Source organism: Halyomorpha halys, unplaced genomic scaffold, assembly GCF_000696795.3.
Source record: "Halyomorpha halys isolate HHAL.00 unplaced genomic scaffold, Hhal_1.1 Scaffold560.1, whole genome shotgun sequence".
Lineage (NCBI taxonomy): Eukaryota > Metazoa > Arthropoda > Insecta > Hemiptera > Pentatomidae > Halyomorpha > Halyomorpha halys.
This window is the reverse complement of record NW_027105487.1, coordinates 653,269-674,067: the sequence shown is the minus strand read 5'-3', so window position 1 is coordinate 674,067 and position 20,799 is coordinate 653,269. Positions and strand designations below refer to the sequence as shown.

General features: G+C 29.1%; 1 protein-coding gene across 1 annotated transcript in view; it reads right to left on the bottom strand.

Annotated features, from left to right (window-relative positions):
* Positions 1–1,018: 1,018 nt before the first annotated feature.
* ninaC (STKc_myosinIII_N_like and MYSc_Myo21 domain-containing protein ninaC) overlaps positions 1,019–20,799 on the bottom strand; it is a 32,442-nt gene continuing 12,661 nt past the window's right edge. Inside the window, exons 6-29 of the mRNA XM_014426238.2 lie at positions 19,288–19,415; positions 19,063–19,210; positions 18,892–18,982; positions 18,717–18,812; positions 18,418–18,603; positions 17,175–17,363; positions 15,292–15,488; positions 14,852–15,207; positions 13,304–13,514; positions 13,081–13,222; positions 12,859–13,009; positions 12,438–12,754; positions 12,071–12,348; positions 11,594–11,743; positions 10,752–10,870; positions 10,284–10,337; positions 10,162–10,218; positions 9,926–10,056; positions 9,177–9,376; positions 8,941–8,987; positions 8,702–8,856; positions 3,746–4,050; positions 3,538–3,658; positions 1,019–3,458 (exon numbers count right to left, since the gene is read on the bottom strand). Coding sequence (XP_014281724.1) covers positions 2,751–3,458; positions 3,538–3,658; positions 3,746–4,050; positions 8,702–8,856; positions 8,941–8,987; positions 9,177–9,376; positions 9,926–10,056; positions 10,162–10,218; positions 10,284–10,337; positions 10,752–10,870; positions 11,594–11,743; positions 12,071–12,348; positions 12,438–12,754; positions 12,859–13,009; positions 13,081–13,222; positions 13,304–13,514; positions 14,852–15,207; positions 15,292–15,488; positions 17,175–17,363; positions 18,418–18,603; positions 18,717–18,812; positions 18,892–18,982; positions 19,063–19,210; positions 19,288–19,415 — 4,537 coding nt within the window. The 3' untranslated portion in view covers positions 1,019–2,750. The remainder of the gene's footprint in view (positions 3,459–3,537; positions 3,659–3,745; positions 4,051–8,701; positions 8,857–8,940; positions 8,988–9,176; positions 9,377–9,925; positions 10,057–10,161; positions 10,219–10,283; positions 10,338–10,751; positions 10,871–11,593; positions 11,744–12,070; positions 12,349–12,437; positions 12,755–12,858; positions 13,010–13,080; positions 13,223–13,303; positions 13,515–14,851; positions 15,208–15,291; positions 15,489–17,174; positions 17,364–18,417; positions 18,604–18,716; positions 18,813–18,891; positions 18,983–19,062; positions 19,211–19,287; positions 19,416–20,799) is intronic.

Genomic DNA, 20,799 nt, shown 5'->3' with positions numbered 1-20,799 from the left:
TTATATAAACTATTTTTAGATAATTTTTATTCAATAGATATTATAAGAAATATATGGAATTCCATAGTAAATACAAATGAGAATTTGAGTGGAGAAATAAGAAATGAAAATAGCAGAATATAAAACAAAAATGTTACCAAATATAAAAAATGCTCATATATCAACAAGTTATTGCAAGGCTTAGACAGAAAATTTTAAAATTATGATGTACTGTTGGATAGCTCACATTTTGGATTTTTAAGATGTCAAAATATTATATAAAAAAAAGAATATATTTTTAGAAGAAAACTTTAGGAAGCCATTATGCAATAAATTATAAAAAAAAAACTTAAATGTAACATATACTGAACTCCTAATTAGATAGTAAGAACTAATAAGAAAAGTAAGAAACTCCCACCTCCATTTTGCACAACAGAAGTAGTTGAACAATAAATACAATAGAGTGCACTTTTAACCAATTAAAGGCGCAATTTGAATTTATAAGTGAAAAGAAAAGTATTACAAACATTTTTTGGAATTTAAAATGCAAGGTAATTTAGGATTTGTTTTCAATCAATTATTTGAAAAGTAATAAATTTTGCCCAATAGTAGAAAAAAAAATTAGTTTATATAATTGTTAAAAAAATCTAATTCCAACTTCATCCATGGCTAATAAATTGCAAATTTCTAGCCGACTGGTCTGATTGCTTTCCTAATTGTCTTTTAACTTAAAAAAAAATTTGCACATTTAATTGAAGGAGTTTTGACTGCAAAACTCACTATCTTTTCTTCTGAAAATTTTATAGTATATTAAAAACATCTAATTTCTATTTCAAGATTTTAAAACTTGCACTTTTATTCCTGGAATTAAAATTTACTCATATAGCATTACATTTTCTTAAAAAAATGCAAATTAAAAACTTTTTTAATTGAAATTAAAGGTTTTTCATGAACATTATAAAATTTACTGAAGTGAAGAATGTGAATTTAACAGTTTAGACTCTTAAATAGTTTCAGTGATCAATTTTATTCCGAATTTATTGTAAAAAAAAAGAAAGTTCTGTAAACCATGGTCTGATTTAATATCATTGAAGATTTATATAGTATAAATTATTGAGTATATACTAAATGTTTTGTGAATCTTGTGATCATGTTATTAAAACAACATAGTAGTATCTCTCATAATAAAAAAATAATTTACAAAAATAAATGATATGGGCAGTAATAAATTTTGTTATGTGTTAGTATTAAACAAATTAATTGAAAATATTGCTTATGGTGCTCTTGTATGACTTAAAATGAAGTAAGAAAACTTGATAAATATAAATAATTTAGGATGTCACTTTAAGAGTGGAACACTTACCCTTATTATTTCATCTCTATTGAGTGTAAGTTTCCCGAATTGGAAGGCAATAAGAGCTCCTCAGGAAAGGAATTGTAATTGTGATGTGAACCTAAACTCCATAAAAAGTTAAATCCTGGTGATCTTTAGGAAAAAGGAAGATATACACCTCTTTCCCAAGGGCACGGAGCTTGAGAATGTTGATGACTTTTGATAGATGGTATAACACTGTCTCTATAGATGAAGAAGTGTATAGCAGAACAGCAAAAGATAATAACATGCATTACCAGAATTGTAACAGGAGAGGTTGCAAACCAGATCAAGATCTACATCTTTAAAACTTTTGTCTGCTGACTGCTGTAAGTCTCTAAAAGTTAGATGATGTTAGACACATATGAGCCTTATCACTGCTAGAAACATAAATAAAACATCTACGCCAAATAGCAGGAAAGACACGGAGAGACTGGATCAGGAAGGAGACGATAAATTAGACTGATAATAAACTGATAAACTGATCATACCTCAATTGAGGTTTGGTGATGGTGGCACAGAACTGAGAATACTAATTCAAGTGGATAGGGGCTTCTCTGTGCTTAAAACCAAAAAGAGGAAGGAAAAGAAAAAGGTTTAGAACTTTCTTACAAAAAGGATCAAGTCACAATACTTTCCTTTCTGCTTCAGAATATGATTTAGCCTAATAGTGAAACAAATAAAATACTCACTTTAAAATTTTCACTCAGAAAGTACTTAATAATAACTTATCTAATTTACATAGAAAATCATAAACAGCATTTATTAAGCTTAATGTATTTTTTGGTTGTCTATGTTTGATGTATGATTTGGTTGTCTATGCTGCAAATAATCTTAAAATTTAACTATTTTTTAAAGAAATATTGTTAAATCAAGTTTACTTAAATTGATTATTTTTTAAACAAATATTTTGCTTTTAGAAGTTAAGGTATCTAATATTTTGTATATCACGAAAGGTGATATTCTTCTGAAAGCAGTCTTAAGCATTCAGTATTAAATTTTTCTATTCAAATTATTTCATGGTAAGAACCATGAACTTACCATGAAGCTTCCCACTGAAGTAACTATCACCACTATATCTTTTATTTTCACTACTTCTATATGCTAGAATGTTTGATTTGTTAAATCTATCATGGTTTCTATAGAAAACTATTATTGTATTGATTTTAAAATTAAGACCATTAGAAGTTTAAAATAAACCAATCCAAAGGATTTGCTTTGAGTAAAGTGAGAAATTTGGAATAATAAGGAATGTTTAATATCTGTATTAACTTTAATAACTACTTTCTTTCAAACCTAAAAAATATTTTGATAACAAATCTACTGTTTGAAATAAAATTAATCATCTAAAATGGAGAGGGGTGGATATATCAGTGCCTAAAAGCTTGTAATAAAATACTCATAGATCAATAACAGGGCCTCCAACTACTACTAACCCAGGTAAAATTTCAGTTTTAATAGCCATGTTCTTTTCATCACCTACCATTCCATTGCCTGTAGCTGTTATTTCATTTTCTAAATCTTTAGCAACACCAATTAATAATTTTACACTATCAAAGGAATCATGTCTTAAGAAACTTTTACTTTTCTTTGTGCTATTATTACGTGACTTATTCTTCTCTGGGGTTTCAGATTTGTAGTTTTCTACTATATCATTTTGTAACTCCTTTGTATTACCAGCTTCTGATGTACTTTCTATCGAACATGATAAATTGTTTTCAGTTTGTTTAAATGGTGATTTGACAACTTTATGATATGGTGAGTTCACACTTTCCTTGATCGGTGAATTTTTACTTGATTTCATGGATTTTGGTGATTCATGAGGTGAGAATGTGACACTAGTTGATTGAAGAGAGGCAGATTGTTTAACATTGCTCCTGGTATTTGCTGGAGATGATTGTAGAGATTTTGGTTTATCAACAGAATAATCATTGACGGAAACACAATTCTTTTGTTGGGAACAATTCTTTTGTGGTTCTATAGCCTGTGGAGATGAAGAAATTGTTGAGCCATTGGAGGTGATGATATTTAATGTTTTTGGACTACAGTTTGAAGACGTTTCTCTTCTTAATGAATTTCGATTATAGTTTGTTTTCCGCAGCATCGCCTGCAATATCAAAATGTTAAAAGACCGCCTTATTTCAATAGAAAAGATAATTATGAGATTTATAGTTAATTAAAGTCACCTGGAAATTAAATGGTGGCTCATCATCATTTGATGGATCATTTCTCGGAATTTGCTTTCCTTTCAACTCTAATTCAGCAATCGGATTGACTTTCAACTGGTTCTGCTTCACTAGTTTTTCCCTAAAATGATAAGTAATTTAAAAATCTCGTAAGATAAATGTAACTTGATAATTGATAAATGAGCATGATTTTATAAAGACAACAAACCTATATGGGCTCTTGTTTTCAGGACTTCCAGTTGACGGTAAATGAATGTCACCATTATTGGTACCTGTTTCATTTGTCACCACTGAAAATATTTTTCCTTCTTCTTCTATCATGCTTAAGCATTTTGGTTCATTATGATGGGGACTTTTTGTTACTTTTTGCCTTGGACTTTTACAAACTGTATTATCAGGCTGAGGACTTTTGCATTTCATTATATTGCTATCTTGTTCCTCGAAATTTTCCTTTATCTCAAATTCTTCATTAATATTGTAATCAGACTTTTCATCTTCATACTGATCTTCAATCTGTTCACAGAAAATGTTACAATGAATCCTAGATTAAAGAAAAAAAAACTTTTTTGGCATTCTGAAATGTATCACTACGCTTTTTTGTAAAAAAAAAAAAAAAAAAAAAAAATGCCTCTTCACCTCTAGAAAGATAAAAGGTATACAAAAACTAGTTATCTATTTAATTTAAATTAGTTTACAATAATGTTGGTTCATAAAGCAATGATAGCCGACAATATATAATTCCTCGCAGGGTTAATTTAGTTTTCTATACTGAGCCTCAACTTCTTAAAGCAACTAAGTGTTATAGAAAATATGTTTTATCATTTGGCTTGTAAAATAAAACCGTGGTAGATGGTGACATTGCTCTGGCATGGGATAGCTTCACGTCCCTTGGGGCTAGAACAGTCGGTCGTGGCATCTATTTATGAAAACACGCTCTTTGTCTTTGTTTATAAACCCCTTCCCTAAATTCCACAACACTAAGTAGTGATTCTCATGGTTAAGTGAAATAATTCTTTGTTGTTATTCCTTTAAGGGTCAGGGATTAGGGAATAAAATCCTTCTCTTCAGGAATCAAAGGCACCATAGATCTACCAAATTTTTTTACAGCAATCTGTTAGAATATAACATTGGGAGAATAATGAAACTAACCCAAGGTTGTAATTTAAAAATTAACTACCATTGAGGAAGTATTGGCAGTGATTGACACATGTAAAAACAATAAAGCACCTAGCATTCATGAAATGATGCTTCAAGTTTTCAATAGTGTTTTGGAGACCAAGACAGTACCAGAAGGTTTAAGAAATCCACACTATTTTTGATATTCAAAAAAGGACTTAAATAATGTTAATAATTAAGGAGGAATATCACTTTAAAACAGTATACCAAGAATATTCACTGTTATATAGGTTAAATACTATCCAACTTCCAACCAAAGTTTCAAAAATATTATGAATTGTGTAAGAAACAACAAACTTCAACGCTTGGACAAAAGATGCTATTTCTTGATCATATAATGCAGAAATAGGCCTGAGCTAAGGCTATTTGCTAAGCCCAATTCTTTTTGTAAATGATTTAGTGGAATGAGTTGCAGGGGGAATTTTAATAGGTGATCAAAAATTAATATGCTAATATTGGCAGATGATGTAATTCTGATCTCTGACAATCCGATAATATTACAAGAAATGATTAATAGATTAAAGGCCTATTGTAAAGTGTGGAATTTCAAAATTAATCTAGAAAAGTCAAAATTAAAAAATGTCAAGAGAGAAATTAAATTGGATTAAATTAGAAATTGGATTGAAAATTACAGAGGTTTTATAAAGAGAAGAAAATATAAATAGTTAACAGTTATAAATATCATAAAATACATTAGATTATAAAGGAAAATTTATTATTAAACAACCATTTTAAAGAAAAACTCAGGACATGTAAATATGCTATCAGCATGATTTGATCCAAGATTATATTAAATAAGCAAGTGTTTGTGCTACAAAAAATGTTAATTTTCAACCCCATTATTTGAGCAATAATCAGCTACAGATCTTAATCATGGGGATGTGAAGAGTTCCAGGTGATTGAAAAATTGCTGAGGTACTTTATAAAAAAATGATTGGGCTTCCTGATGATACACCTAACCATATTGTATTTATATAGATATACCTTAAAATTATATAATAAAAGAATATATAAAATACAAATCAGTCACCTTTGCTTCACAAATATGATAGCAAAATCACTCATTGAAAGTAACCTAACATAATAACAATAAGAGAAATATAAAGAAAGTTCGACATTTCATTTTCAAAAAAGGAACTACTACAGGAGTAGAAAACACATAAAAATGATGTAATAGAAAGGATTAAATAAGAGAAAACAAATTATCATGATACAAGAGCAAGATCAGCAGATTACATGCAAAACTAAAGCACAAGTATGGTTATTTTCAGAAGAAGGAATACAGTATCTACTTTATTTGATTAATTTTTAAAGCAAGAGGTGAGCTGCTAAATCTAAATTACTAGCCGTGGCAGGATAAATGGAAAAACTGCTACTTATGTAACATAAATGCACTGGAGGATATGTTCCACTTCATTGCAGTTTGTCCAATACTAAATGGAATTTATAAGAAAACAACAACTGAATTTATTGGAAACTATTAAGATTATGAATAATATTATGTATGTAAAAGAAAAAATTATAATAAATTCTTTTGGAACGCTGTGTGTTCTCACAGTTAATGTTTATTTCTCAGCGGCCCTGAGAAATGAATTTGGACACTTCCAGTACGGCTAGTGCATGGTGGCAACTTCAAGGTAAGCCATCAAGGGTTGGGAAGAAAGGAACACCAGGCCCACTTCCCAGACAAGTTTCTCACTTGTTATCAGTACCAGTATTAGTTCTGAGAAGGGCTAAAGTTTTAACAGTATTATTAAATTTATAATGGGATAAAAATTACCAATTTTTTAAAATTTTGTTTTCTTGGATTGCAGTCTGCTGATTGCTTACTTAGTTTTGATATCACTTAAATCTTGAGATTTATGCTAAATAAATTTGTAAACAATATGACCTCGTCTTGCCTTTATTTTGTCTTATTATTCATTTAAACTATATGACACTAAAATTTGAAATAATGATGCTAGTGTGTAATTATTGGAAATGTAAGTTTCTCCTGACCAAAATATCCTATTCGGCAAGGTAATTTGATGAAAAGAATGCTCTTTCTGAATTGATTGTGAAATTGTTTTAAATTGTTGGTTTTAAAAACTTGGAACTGGTGACTTCAGCCTTCAAAAACCAAATGAGTAGTATTGTAAAGATATCCGACAGCTAACTTCAACATGATAACAAAAATTAGAACACAACGGCAAGAAAAATGATTATTTTTTAATGAATTAATTAAGGTAGATTTTTTTTGGAGGGGGGGGGGAGGAAGTAACTCCTTATATCTCTTGTTTAATTTTAACAAATGAGATTGACAAAAAAAAATTCAGTTCAGGCTGACTGCAACTCTGGCTGAACAATTCTACTTAAACTTATGGTTTTCAAGAAAAGGGTCATTGCTGACAATTAATCATGTGAGTCCATCAAGCTGAAATCATGGAGAAAAAAATAGAACTAATATACATGCATGTATATTAAAAAAATACAGCTAATGATAGGGTTTTCAAAAAGCCAAAAAAACATCATACAGCTCATCTTTTTATATTAAAATCATTATGAAGAACCTAACATCTCAAAGCTTCCTGGAATGTCATGAACAATGGGTTTCTGTCTCACAGATGAAACATGTGTATTGCTGGTGAGCATTTAAAGGGAATATGATTTATTCATCATAAATATTGATATAACTTATTTATTTATTGGGCAATTAAGTATGATACAAAAACATGTTCTTTTACATTTAAACTTCTGAATAGAAACACAACAGATATAAAGAATAACTATGTGTATTTCTCTATGGATGTAATAATGTTATTAAAATATTTTATAAATGGATTTAATAAATACATATGTAAAAATATTCATGTAAATATTTGGTATATATGTAAATCATGAAGAAATGTTAAAAAATATAAATACGAATAGCTGATAAAATTTGGACATCGGGCATTAAATATTCCTGCTTTAAAATTAAGTTAACATAATTAATTAACACTGTTGTATTCTTCTTTTTATTATTTCAAATACATTCCAATTAATTAAACTTGATTAATTAATTTAGCAACCAAGAACCAACAATTGCATATCATTTTTAAGTTTTTTTTTTGGGTGCGTGTGTAGTCTAAAGTTAACATATTCTTAAAATTAACAACAATTTTAAGTTTTATAATTTTTTTATCGACTTATTAATATAAGTCAAGACAAAATATTAAAAAATAACAGTATATGTAATTTTATTATTTGAGGTGATAATATTTTACATAGTTTTTCTTACATTTCTCAAATTACTTTATAATTAATCAAAGGACATAATGTTGTTTCCGAATGTTTGAACTACTATTTATAAAATAATTGTGGCTAAGATTGATTTTATATTTGATACTGGAAAAAATGTTTATAAATATATAATACCTCAAATTTTTAAAGAGATAAATGTATAAGAGTTACTTCTTTTAGATTGACAGTAAAAATGTTTAAATAAAAACATAAATAATGAAATTAATGACAATTAGTTCACAAGAATTATCAGGATTTTAAAAGACATATAGATAAGAATTACTTTTTTTTCTTCTTTTTTATGTGTATATTTTTTGGTTAAGAGGAATGGATTTCGGAACGAAAGGCATGTTTTTATTTATTTACTATCTTTTTATTTTTTAAGCTATCAGAACCGAAAATTAAATAGCTTAATATGAAATATAAAGAAGAGTGGGTTAAGTTGACTATGGTACCACACATAATTAAGGGAAAGAGAATATAAATGAGTTAAAAATAGTGGACCTAATGAGGTAATGTATGAAAAACTTTAAGAACACCTCTTTTTATTTACATTTAAAGCACCCCCTGATATTTAACTACTTTATATTTTTAATTTTTAAACTATTTATATATATACTTAAATATAATTTGACGTATAAACTCAATAAAAAAGAAATCAATATAAATTGTAATATAGCAAAAGAATGATTATTATCATATATAGTGTAATATAAAAAACACTTACATATTTGTAAGTTTGCTCTTTATAATTGTTCTCAGCTGTTTTAGGATCCCTATTGTACGGAGTGGAGATAAAGTTGTTAAATCGCTCATTTTTCTTTTTTGAATTAGGAAATGTTTCTTCTTCTTTAATGCCAAAGTTTGTTTGACATCCTTTATCTGTTTAAATAAATTAAAGCTCATAAATTTATGTTACAAAAAAATTTAACGACGAATTGCTGAATGAGATAATTTTATACAAACCTAAAGTTTTGAAGGGTTCATCCCATGGTAATTCATCATTGCCAATACTGAAATAGATTAACAAAACAGAATATTTAAGATATTCCCCAATATCTAACCTATATTTAAGAGAAAGTTTTTTCAAAAAATATTATTCTTAAACTTTTATTTAAATTAAAATAAAAATAAAAGTATTATCTGATTTTGGGAAATACTGGTAAAACAATAATCATGACAATTATAAAAGTATGCCTTACGGTACAGCTACTGTGTCTCGCAAATGTGATGATTCACAATATGGATAATCTTTTATCCTAAAAGGTATCTTCCAAACAGTAGGAGTTTCTTCACCAATGTACGTTTGTTGGTCTTCTTTGGTATCTATATTTTTTATTTGAACTTTTTCATTTTTTATTGTTCTTAAGCTGCTTACTACATTTTGATTGTATAAATGTACCTTAAAATTATTTAATTTTTTTTAGAGTAGTGTAAAAATAAGACTTGAACTAATAAAATAAAAATTATAATAGCCATCCCTCAAATAAACCAATTATTTGTTTTCTGTCAAAAAATAATTATTTTTTTTTATTCAAAAATAAAACCCTATGACTTTCTTAAAACTATAGATATTTTTTATAAATGTTAAATTTACAAATTATTTTAATAATGTTATTCATTAATTGAAACTAGCATCTTTTATTAATAATATAGACTTTTAACATAATGTCATGAAGTTTTATTTCTTTACCTCCATCTTTGCCATCAGTGCCCAAACACCACCTATTGGTATATTGTTTCTTTTTTACAAAATATTGATAAGCTAAGTTAAATAATCACATACATAATTTTTCTTTATTTTAAAGATCAGAAGCAAACTCATTAACAACAATAATTTATTTAAAGTGGTTCTTATTGATTATGGGAACTGGAGGATTAAATCTTCATGAATCTAATGATGTTATTGTTAGGATTTACTAAAATTGTTTATAATATTAATTTGAAGTACCTGCTGACAGAAATAAATAAATTCTTGATACTTTGCAGCTCTGTACAGAATTAAAACTTGAAAAATGGATTTGGCTTTCCAGCGATTGAAGTATCTCCTTATAAAAAACACTGTTTCATCATCTAGTTTTCCTATATAAATTTAAAATAACAGTTTTATAGTGATGTATTTATTTATTTATTATTATAAATATTTTTTAAAATTATTATTTCTGAAAATAATTTTATTTTTATTACCTGTTGAAACATTTATCAATGGTCCATACTTTTTTCTAGCTACATAACCTTTCATATCTGAAAAAAATATGTTAGTGTAGTATACATTATTTTCATGAAGCATTATAAAAACAACAACTTACTTTTTTGGATGATTATAGCTGCTTGCTCATCGGACATTGCAATAAGTTCATTAGCTGAAATAAAAATTGTATATTGACACAATAAAACTTCCGCCTTCAACACTTTAAAAAAAATTAGTTATAAATTAAGGGAGTAAAAACAGAAATTTAAAACTACAGGTTACTAATGTTCTTTCATTAGCCCAGATATAAAACAGGTTCAGTCATGTAGATCATAACCAGATTTTTTTAATGGCTGTCAAATATGATCTCTAACTAGTAGTAAGCAGGATTGTAAATTAATTTTATACGCTGTATTTTCAATAGCATTGTATTGCTTATATTTTGGAACAATAACATTTTTTATTTTACATGATGATTAATTAAACAATTTTAAGATATTTTAATAAAACTACTAATAGATTAAATATTTGGTTAAATAACAATGAATGTATTTTTTGAATTATTCCTCTTGGATGTCGTCATTACCAGACTCAGTAATTGAAGGTGTTGATTTCAATTTTTTATTTGCAACATTTCTTTTTGCTAAGAAGGATCGAAGCATGGACTGAACCTTTATGATCTTCTTAACTTGAGTTTCATACATTCTGTAACAAAGAAATTAAATATTTATCAAAAGAGTTTATAATTTTGGGCTATCTACAAAAGTAATGCTACAGGTGCATAATTATATTATGTTAGATTTTTAGAGCTGTGTCAGCTAATGTATTATTGTTTTTTTGAAATGGAGGGCCTGTGTAATGTTGTTTAAACCTTCCCACTCTGCTGCTCCCAGAAGCTGTATAGCTGCGAAGGTTAGTTTATATTAGTGGTCCCCATCTGATGGTCTATGGTGGCCTCAGGTTGATTGTTTGGCAACTCATTTGTTTATGATGGTTAGAATTTTTATATATAATATAATATTTTTGGATATTATATTGGATATTCACTTAAAGATTTTAAAAGGTAAATGCACAATAATAGTGACTCAAAATGCACTTTTAGGCAACCTAATATTCAAACATTTTCTGAGGAGAAACCCTTTTTGTCCTAAGTTGGGGGCGGGGACGAGCCTCACATTTCTGGTTTGCTGGTCTGCAGACTTCAAACATAAGACAATGGGTTGGGAACCACTGGCTTATATTTATTATATTGCCTGGAATTTTTTTTTCTGTTATACTAGTGGATAATAAATGTAATGTAAAGGACAAGATTCTTTTACAAAGGGGGTCATACTATGTAGATATATCTTTTTCTGATGTAATGCTCTATTTTTTTTTTTTAATATAGAATTATAAGAAGTTATAGTTCTAATTTATGTTTATTTTCACCTTGATAAATATTCTTCATTGTAATATTTAAGGAAAACTTTAGAATTTCCTAAATACCATCCTTCTAGTTTTAAGCGAATCATTAACAGACGGCAGTTATCCCTTGTTTTTTCAACTTCTTCGTCAAAGTCAAAAGCTAAAAACTGATACCTGTAAAAATTAAAATGATTATTACATTGTTATAAATTATATCTGTACCTTCCATGATAAAGTTGATAAATCTGGTTAATTAGGTAATGAGTAATTAAATTTTTCAGACTAGGTATGGATATAATCTTATCAATAAGGAATTTATTTATTTTTACTGATCTAGCTAAATCATATTAGCATACAATATTATTATATTTCTACCAAAATTCTTTTTCAAAACTATTTCGTAGCCTGATAATATGTAATAATAATAATCTGTAAAGATCTTAAAAAATATGCTATTCTAAGTTAAACACTATAGTTATTAACATATGCTTTTCGACTCACCGGTCCAAACATTGTGCGAATGTAATCCTGTGAGAATAGCCCAGCTGTCTCGCTTTTGCTGTATCAATTACAGATAGGGCCCTTAGCTGTTGTCTGATGATACCTTGCTGGAAACCACCTGGAGTACTCTGAAGATCTGTTCTGATACATCGAACAAAATAGGAGCTGCCTGATGCTAAAGATTTCAATATTTCAAGAGATGTTGATTTGAATATGGCTGCAGCTGTTCTTATTCCCCTTGTTTGAGAAAACTCTCCTTTTGAAGCTGTATTATAAGGCTAAAATATTAAAATTCAATTGGGAAAACATTGGAAACAATTCAACAATTATATACAATTTTTAACTTGCATTTTTGACGAAAACATACCCTAGCGGTTCTATTTTGATCAGCTAGTAATGCTGACCCCCAACTTTTCTTTTTAATAACCCCTGTACTGGTTATAACAGTATCTGTGTTGATTGTTAGATTTCCAGTTCTATTTAATTTGTTAGTGAAAAGCTGTTTAATATTATTGTTAGCTGAACATCTTAGAATTTCTGTTAATTCTGGCGGTAGGAAGTCTCGATTTTTTGTACACATAGCTGTTGTTTGGTATCGTACTTTTCCTGTGTAATGAGCAACGAAAAATTCTTCCTCTCCACATGAGAGTATACGGGATCCTTCACTTTTTTTGTCAAGAGCATCTAATAAAAAAAAACTCTTAGAGAATCTGTTATTGATCTTAAATTTAATTCATTATTTTAATTATGAGAACTATGAGCTTTAGTTAAAATTATTTAAATAATACCTATTATGTGTTCTGAATCCACATTAAGTTTGTTTGCTTCATCTAAAATATGCATTAGACCATTTGGTTTATTGAATAGCTCATCCATTGTATCCCTATTATTGTAAAATTGAAACTTCTTTAGTTGTATTTCTTCTTCCTCTTCTTCTTCCTTATTAATATATTTTTTTTTTAAATTTTACCAAAGATATAAATTCCATTAAGTAGATAAATGGTACTTACAATTTCAGATATAAATATTTTTTGGTTGTAGTAATACTGAAGTTGTTCATTCAGTGTATTTACAAAAAGTTGTTCAAGTCCATTTTCATCATAGCATTCAAAACCAAACATATCCAATATTCCAATGAAGTGATGATCTCCACTAAGGAATAAGTAATGAGAAAAAATAGTTATTAATGATTAAAATTTAAATGATAAATATAGAATTAAATATATTACTTACTACACAGCCCTTAAAAGCGACATTTTGTAATTAATCAAGTTGATGATCCAATCAACTACCCGAGCATATAAGGTCTGAGCAAGAACATTTCTTGCTGCAATGGCTTCTGGAATAGAATGCTTTCTTCTTGCTGCAGTGTCTTTTTCAATTACACAGTAGTTACAAAGTGCCCAAGTCAATCTTTTGCCATCAATTTCTAACAAAGTGGCCACTAGAATTAAAAAAAAAAAATATTAAGAATCAAGCATGAATTAAAAAATAAATAAAGCATTTTGCCATCTTTGTTAAAGATGAGATCTACCAAATCAGTTTTGATCATGATGGTTATTGAGTATGGTATGACCCATACATATTTTTATACAACTTTGTTTTCAAATAGAGATGCTCCTTCTTTTTTTAAAAGTAGATCATACCAGTGCAGATTATGCAGTAATGCCTCAGAAAGTGAATAGGTTCTGTCCAAAATCTATGGTTCTCAATTTTTTTCATTATGACTCCCTTCTTAGGCCAAAAAAAAAATTCACAGCACCCTTGTTGGGCTAAAAAATAATTGTGGCACAATTATCCTTAAAATTATAGAATACGATGGAGAAAGAAGAAGAAAAATCAGTGCAAAGTAAATGCTGGAATATTTACTCTTTTAATTTTAATTTATTTTACTTTTAAAATTTTCAGAAAGAGGCATTCGCTTGCTGCACATTTGGCATGCTCTTGGGGCACCTCAAAGTGCCATGGCACCCAGTTTGGGAACCACGGTTATCTAGGGGTTATTGCCTCATACTAGACAGAGTGAGAGAGTCATGCATTATTTATCGTGACTTCCAAAAATAATCAAACCCAAACTGTTTTGAAACAACCACTCTGAAATCCTTGTTTTACTGTGGTCAGCGCTCATAGCCTCTAAGAGCATTAACTAAACAGTTATCTGCCATTATGTAGAGATAAAGAATGGGGGATGCGCATATCTAGTAAAGTCAACTTTGGATTTTGGAATTAATCTATTATTTATTTGATGTATTTTTTTACTTATTATTTTTATTAGCTATCAAACCTGAAAGGCTGGGCAGATACTGTTCCCAAGTCTTTAGAAAAAATGCAAAATACTCTGTTAGAGTATCTAGAATCAAGCTCTTGTTTTCATATCAATTCACTTTATATCTTGTGCAGAAACTGAGTGATTCTTGATTGAAAAAAACCAAAAAAAACTGTTCATTGACCGTTGAACAGTTGAAAACAAGTATAAAAAAAGAAGCAATTTAGTTGTCTAATTTATAATTAGAAATCATGAAAGTGGTTATGTTGTAGGGTACACATAACAATTAGGCAGTATTCATAAAGACATAGATGATTTAATATTAATGGAAGATGATTTATGTTAATATATAAACATGCTTTTATATACTGTAGCATGAAACATCCATTAACAGAGATTATATAAAAGTAGTAAGTCTATATAATATGAGTATATATAGAGAGTTTATATATATGATTTGAATGTTCATTCATTCCTTAATATAAATACTGTTTATATAATAAAATTCATTATACCTTTATCTACAATATCGGTATCTTTAAGATCTGCATTTCCATCTTCATCTTCTTTATATTCAATCTCTCCCAATAAAATTATAGCTGCAAGAATCTTCCAAATGAGATCTTGGTCTGATTCCTCAAACTGAAGTGCAGTAAGACTTTCTTTTAATTTTCTAAAGCAAGCTGCATTAGTTTCAGGTCTGTCTCGTGGACCTAAAGGTGCTTTCTGATCAACATCTTCCTCTGAAATTTGTCTTCTAAAATAGTAGTAAGATTTTTCTCTTTCGAGCATATATTTTTCTAGATTTCCCTCTGAAGATAAGCCGTCATATAAATAATAAAATATGTGAAAGTTTGCATGGTATGGTGATCTAGGACACAACAAATATACTTTAATAAACAACTGCAACTTCTATTTAAAGGATTTAATTGATAATAATTTTAATAATGCTCACCGGTTCCCTGTTACTCTCCACTTTTCCAACTGATAGAGCCAAAAGATTGCTCCAGATATCTTGCCTGAATTTGAAAATGTTATTTGGGTATAAAGGGCATGTCTTGTAGAATTATCATGAAGTGGTGTTGCAGCATTCCCAAATGCTTGGATTATTTCGACAGATTTTTTAATTTTATCGCTTATTTGCTTTCCATTCTGAAATGTTAAAATGAAAGCAATTTAGCAATGTAACCTGAATCAGCTGATGTGGCCTTATCACAGAAGTTTAAACAAAATTTAAATGGAAGTTTAAACAATATATGTTTATAACATCCAATAGCAAAAAGGTGTGCTATACTGTAAAATAAGCAGAAAATGTTAAATGGACTACAAAATGTTCATGAAGAACATCCTATCACTTCACTATATATAAATCTATGATGAGATGGTATGCAGTTGTAAGAAAGATAATGGGAGAGGGATGATTTTTTGTTAGTAAGAATGCAGAATGAATAATCTAGGCAAGGTGTTAATTTGGTCTTCCTTATATTTAATCGATTCTAAGCTATACAAATTTCATGAAAATTTCTCTAAATTCTTTGGAAGATCGTAGGTTATGGTCAATAAGCTTTTGTAAAATTAGAGCAGCCAGCAACCAATTGGGGACTTCTTGGCAGTACTAATAAAAGCAAAATAATATGTGTTTACCACACCCAAATGAATTTAATTGATACTCATTCATGTTTCCAAATCATGGACAATGATGTATTTAACAACCACTGCTCAGATTTAAGAGCCTCTGACTAAGATGTATATAATCTATAAAAAGAAATTGTACATGAATGGGGTGAGAAGAAACAATGCCAAATTAAAAGAACTATACAAAGGTGTATCTATCTGGCTCATCTTAAATTAAAGACTGTGATGAGTATATGATCAGGAGGAGTGAGGTTTGATTAAACTCAGAAACACATGTAACTAGATAAAGATTTAAAATTTAATATGTCACTTTCCACTTAGGTTAAAATCCTTCCTATAGCATATATAATTCCAAAATATTTCAGTTTCCTTCTCAATAATAAAAATGGATATAATGCCACAAACACCAATAAGGAAATTAATTAAATGGAGCATAAAAATTAGTTTCTTCATAGAATGGATAATTTCGCTTCAAGATAATAAGAGAGGGCAATATGAGTCTCTTCAGATCACCCCCAATTATCAAACTCAGGGGAGATGATGAGATTGAGAAGGGGTGTTGAAATGATTGTTCAAAAATGGGTTCAATTGATTGATAAATCTTGATGTAATTGATCTGAGACAAAGTATATACAGATATACAAACTATGTCAGTATTGTTTTCACACTGATACCCATGTGCATCAATGATGGAAATAATGTTATAGAAGCCATATCCCTCATGAAAACGACCAGGGAATACATAAGAATGTGATTGTGTACACAGATGTCAACTTCTGGACAAGGTCTGGGGATCCAACAGAATAGATTAAAGAGGAGTTAAGTCTGATGAATCTATCCATCAGGCCTACCAACCTTCTCTACCTTTCTCAGAGGAAATGGGTCAGAGTAGGATAAATGTCCCAACACTTTCCAGTTATACTGTAAACCCAAAGAGTATCATCGATCCAGCTCTGTTGATCACTATAGTGATAGAGTATTTCCTCACAACTTGTACTGGATTTAAGACATTAAGAGCCATGAAGATGAGAGCTGTGGGAATATACGTACGTAAAAGCATTGCCTTTTTGAACAATAAAAAATGTAGGTAACAGTTTTGAAAAGAACTTTAGGATCATTTATAAATTGCTGAATATTTAATTATATCTAATAAATCAACTTTCTATTTAACCAAGTGGATCTTTGTTAACGACAATATCTTACCCAGCCAAGAAAGAGTAGATGATTGACAATGTGCTTAAACTGCTGTGTTTTACCAGACATGATTTCTCCAGAGATAACAATGTGTTGAGGAGTATTATGATGTAACATATTTTGATAAGCACTGTCAGCTATTGCAAATACATGTGGTTCATTATCAGACCTGGACTTAAATTTATATTTGCTGTAGAACTGAAAAATTAAAATAAAAAAATTTATATGAATTTAGTTAAAAAAGAGAACTTATCCAAATGTTTCTATTATCTTCTTGTGAAAAATATTCGGTGTAATATGATTTTTTTTATTTAAAATTCAAATCAAAATAAATTTGACATCTCGATGTTTCAGGGTTGTCCCCCATCTTCAGGATTTTACACTTGTATATTTATTTAAACATGTCTGTCATTTTCCCAATAATACTAAACTTTATGGTACAATTTTTGATCAACATTGACTTTGTATACCATTGAATGTAACATTGTAAGTTGATCATGGAGGTACTCCCTAAAACTCTGTTTTGAATTATAAGTTTTAACTATAAAAAGTTATTAATAATGAATAATTATATCAGAAAGTCTGATGTTATTGAGAGAATGATAAACATGTTAAAAAAATAAATAAAATAACTGTGTAAAATCCTGAAGAAAGAGCAGCCTATACCGTTGAGGTCTCAAATGGATTTTAATTAGAATTTCTAATAAAAATTTATTTAACAGAAGATTTTTCACACAGAAGCTTGGAAACAAATCGAACAAAACAAAAATAAAAAAATCCAATAAGATAAAGTAAATATGTAATGTGGTCATGACCTGCACTGCACTAAATATCTCCTGGAATTGTTTATAAAATATACTGTATCATAAAATACTGCTTTTGAATAACTTTAATCTTATATATTACTAAAATAAGTCAAAAAAGTTTATGAAAATTTTAAAATAAAACATTTTTTAGTTTTTTTGAAATTTGAAACTTAATATTTACATAATGTAATGAAATTCACATCGATTTTCTTATAAGCCTCTATATATTTCTGAAAAAGGATACTTAGATAAAAATTTAGTAGCACAGGAAATCGTAATTATGGTTGAGAGTTAAATACCAAATAATAACTTTGTCCATCCAAGGGACATAGAGCTAGAGAGTTGTAATTTTTACAATAAGCATTTAAGATATCAGATTATTTATAAAATATCTAGTTATTTTGGTTCAGAAACTACCAAGAGGAGCGGTTATAAAAAGGATCTACCTGATATCCATAAATATCAAGTGATTTATTTGGATTCAAGAAAAGTAAAACATCTCCTATAAATGTGTAGGTATCATTCTTCCTGTATCTTGCTTCAAGCTGTTCGATAATGTTATCTTCAGTGATTTTTTCAAGAGCTGCCATGTCTGCCACACACATTGGTTCTTCATCTAAACTTGGCCCTTTCTACTAACAGGATTAGTATTATTACATTTGTGGAAAATAAAAATAGTCAAATTAAGTATATTAATTCATAATATAATATTTAATTAAATGAAAGGCTGAAAATATATTATCACCTTTAAGTACCCTTTTCGAATACTGATTTCAGCTGATCTGTTAGTTAAGTCATCACTTGTTACATTTTCAAGTAATGATTTGAGTTCGGCATTTAGCTGAAAAAGTAAAATAAAACAAGATAAAATAAAATGACAGATAATATAGTTACTATCGTGGAATCTGAATAGTTATTACATGAAAATCATTTTCTGGTAATTGTGTTATGAAAGGATGCTCCATTATCTCCATCAAGTATGGCCTATGTTCTGGATTTTTTTCAAGGCACCTATGGATTTATTTTTAACCATTAAAAAAAGAAATTTATATTTAGTTATTTAAATATGAATTACTAGCAAATATTCTTACTCAGCTATAAAGTCATTATAGTTTTGAGACCAGTTAGCTGGCCTGTAGAGGGTTGGTGGTGGATTCCTGACGATTTGGAAGAGTGCACTCGTTGGATGCATGTCCTGGAATGGAGCTTTACCATCTCCTAACTCTATTGCTGTAATTCCTGTTTTAAGAAATATGTCTGTCTAGTTCTTATAAGGCACCTAATATGTTTTTATATAGTGATTAAAAATGTATTACCAAGTGCCCAAACATCTGCTCTGTTGTCATAAGCTGTTTTGTTACCTTTACATTCAACAACCTCAGGTGCCATCCAGGATGGAGAACCAATTGATGTCAAGCATCTTCCTAGAGTGCTTGATAGTTCCCTGTAATGGATACAATGTTTATTAATTGATAAAAAATGCCATTGTTAAAGTAAGGATTATAAGTAAACTGAATCACTTTGATAAATAGTTTCAAAATTAATTATGATTAATCTAAGTGATTTTTTGACACACATGAGCTAGGTTTTGATTTTTCTTTCTCAAATATAAAATAATAAAGCTTTTACTTTTTTACTTCTTCCAGTATTGGCAGAAATGGACAAGCAGTCAGACTGTTACAATTGATTACCTTAGAGAGAGTAACTGAAACTGATCTTCATTTCTATAGGTTGCAATACAATAACTAATAAATAAATGCACTAACTAATAAATAAATAACTTTTAGTTTTAAGTTTACCTACTAATGATAATCAATCCTGAAGATGTAAATAAGCTGCTAATAAAGATTTTTGAGTTATTTTTTTAAAAGAATTTTGTTTAAGAATAAAATCATTAAGTATTGTTGGAAATTTAAATTATTTCGGGTTTGCTTGGGTGCATGCTTTATGTAACCAGTTCCCTCAGCATTGGTTATGGGCCCAAGGTTGCGATAATGTGTACTTAAAAGTGTCGTGAATGATTTAAACATATCTTGACTTTGAAAGTGACCAGCAACCTGGAGTCTAATGCATTGATTTACAGAAAAACTAAAGGGTCCAGAGAACTTTTCTTCATGGAAATTTAATATAAAAGCTTTATTAAAGCTGGGAGATGAGTGGGATGAAGTCGAAAGGCTAGTGAAACCTGAGGTAGCTCGAGATATGGATCGGAAGGCGTTGTCTTCACCGTTGACGCTCTCTTATCCAACACTGTGGTACATCCAAGGAGGCGTGGGACACGATACAGACATTGTTCGATGATTCAAGCTTGACGAGACGCGTTGGACTTTTACATCATCTACTTTTTACAAAGTTGTACCTCAATGGTGAAATACCTCAATCAGATTATGTCTACCATCCAGAGGTTTTGAGAATAAAATTCGAAATCTTAAAAGAGTGGATTGGAACCCTAATTCTTGCAGGACTTCCAGAAGAATATAAACCCATGATGATGTGATTAGTAAATAGTGTTACGCCAATAACTGGTGATTCCATATTTACACTTAATATATTTACAGGAGTACAAATCAATCAGCAAATATTGATCCCAAACATCGAGCTTTGTACAGCCATAGATCCCCCTCTTACCCTTTTAACGTAATCTTGCCTAATCTGTGGAATAGATCTGCTGATATTTTATTCATCTACAACTTGAAGAGAAAACTCGCTACACACAATCAGTCTTAATTCTTTTTTGTTCTATGGTCGGCCGTGAACTTGAAACCAATTTTTAGCTCATTTTGGCGAAAGATTGCTACTTGAGGTTCTCTAATGTAGTTGAGGAATAA